Here is a 952-nt window from a genome sequence, read left to right as displayed (position 1 = left end):
GAAGCCGTACATGAAGAGAGCGGTGCACGTGCATGCTTCCCCCCATTCACCACAAACAGCGGCAAAATTTTGCTAATTTTCAAATTTAAATAAATCTCTTTTTTCAAAAAAGAAAATTACATAAATATCCTTTCTTGTGCCCCAAGAAACGGCCCCCGCGTTCAAAAAACCTAATCCCAATCACCGCTCTCTCCGCTCCTCCGCGGCACATCTTACACCTAAAATTCCTTCCCCGCCGGCCGCCCGCTTTCTCACCTCACACGTGGCCAATTACTATTCGTCCACGTCATCAAGCTAACGCGCAGGTCCCACTCCACGTTCGTTCTATTTATAAAGTCTCCCAGTGCGCCGGAACGCCGTGCACTTTAGCTTCGCGTTTCAAAGATCTGATTTTTAATGGGCTCACCGATGACGTTTTCGCCGGCGATGAGGATGATCGGAAATCGGCTGTTCTCCACGGCGGCGATCTGCCGCCCGGCGGTTTCCGGGTTCGCCAACCACGCCATTCTCTACGGTTCGTGCAGACCGGCGTTCGGCCGGCGGTTTATGGGGACCGCCACTGTCTCCGCCGAAGATTCCGGCGAGGCGGCGAATTCCTCCGGCGAGAGGAAGGAAGATAAGATTGTGGCGAGCTATTGGGGCGTGGAGCATAAGAAAATTGTGAAGGAGGATGGCACGGAGTGGAAGTGGTCATGTTTTAGGGTATGAATTCTCTTGATTTTATTTTATTATTTTAATTTTTGTTTTTTCAGGTTTTGTTGGAAGAAGATTAATATTTTTATAATATAACTTATTTTATGAATGTTAAGGGGATGTTTGGCAGGAAAAAATATTCTGTCTGGACCCCGCTCAATTACCGGCGGCCACATCGTCATACACGTTATGGGCAGGCGATGTGGCCGTCGCTGTTTTGTTGTCCGAACATGTGGTCCTCCGGACATAATATTTTTTC

At 48.4% G+C, this 952-nt stretch overlaps 1 protein-coding gene across 1 annotated transcript; it reads left to right on the top strand.

The window, feature by feature from the left end:
• Positions 1 to 144: 144 nt before the first annotated feature.
• Positions 145 to 702, top strand: LOC110034693 (ubiquinol oxidase 2, mitochondrial-like; the record flags this gene model as incomplete). Its single annotated transcript, XM_020738938.1, is given in 1 exon segment — positions 145 to 702. A coding segment is annotated over 1 exon segment (306 nt), but the record flags the coding sequence as incomplete, so codon positions are not given.
• Between the last annotated feature and the right edge of the window lie 250 nt (positions 703 to 952).

The sequence above is a fragment of the Phalaenopsis equestris genome, unplaced genomic scaffold, assembly GCF_001263595.1.
Source record: "Phalaenopsis equestris unplaced genomic scaffold, ASM126359v1 Scaffold192302, whole genome shotgun sequence".
NCBI lineage: Eukaryota > Viridiplantae > Streptophyta > Magnoliopsida > Asparagales > Orchidaceae > Phalaenopsis > Phalaenopsis equestris.
Note: the sequence above shows the minus strand (reverse complement) of the source record. Positions and strands in the feature narration are given on the sequence as shown.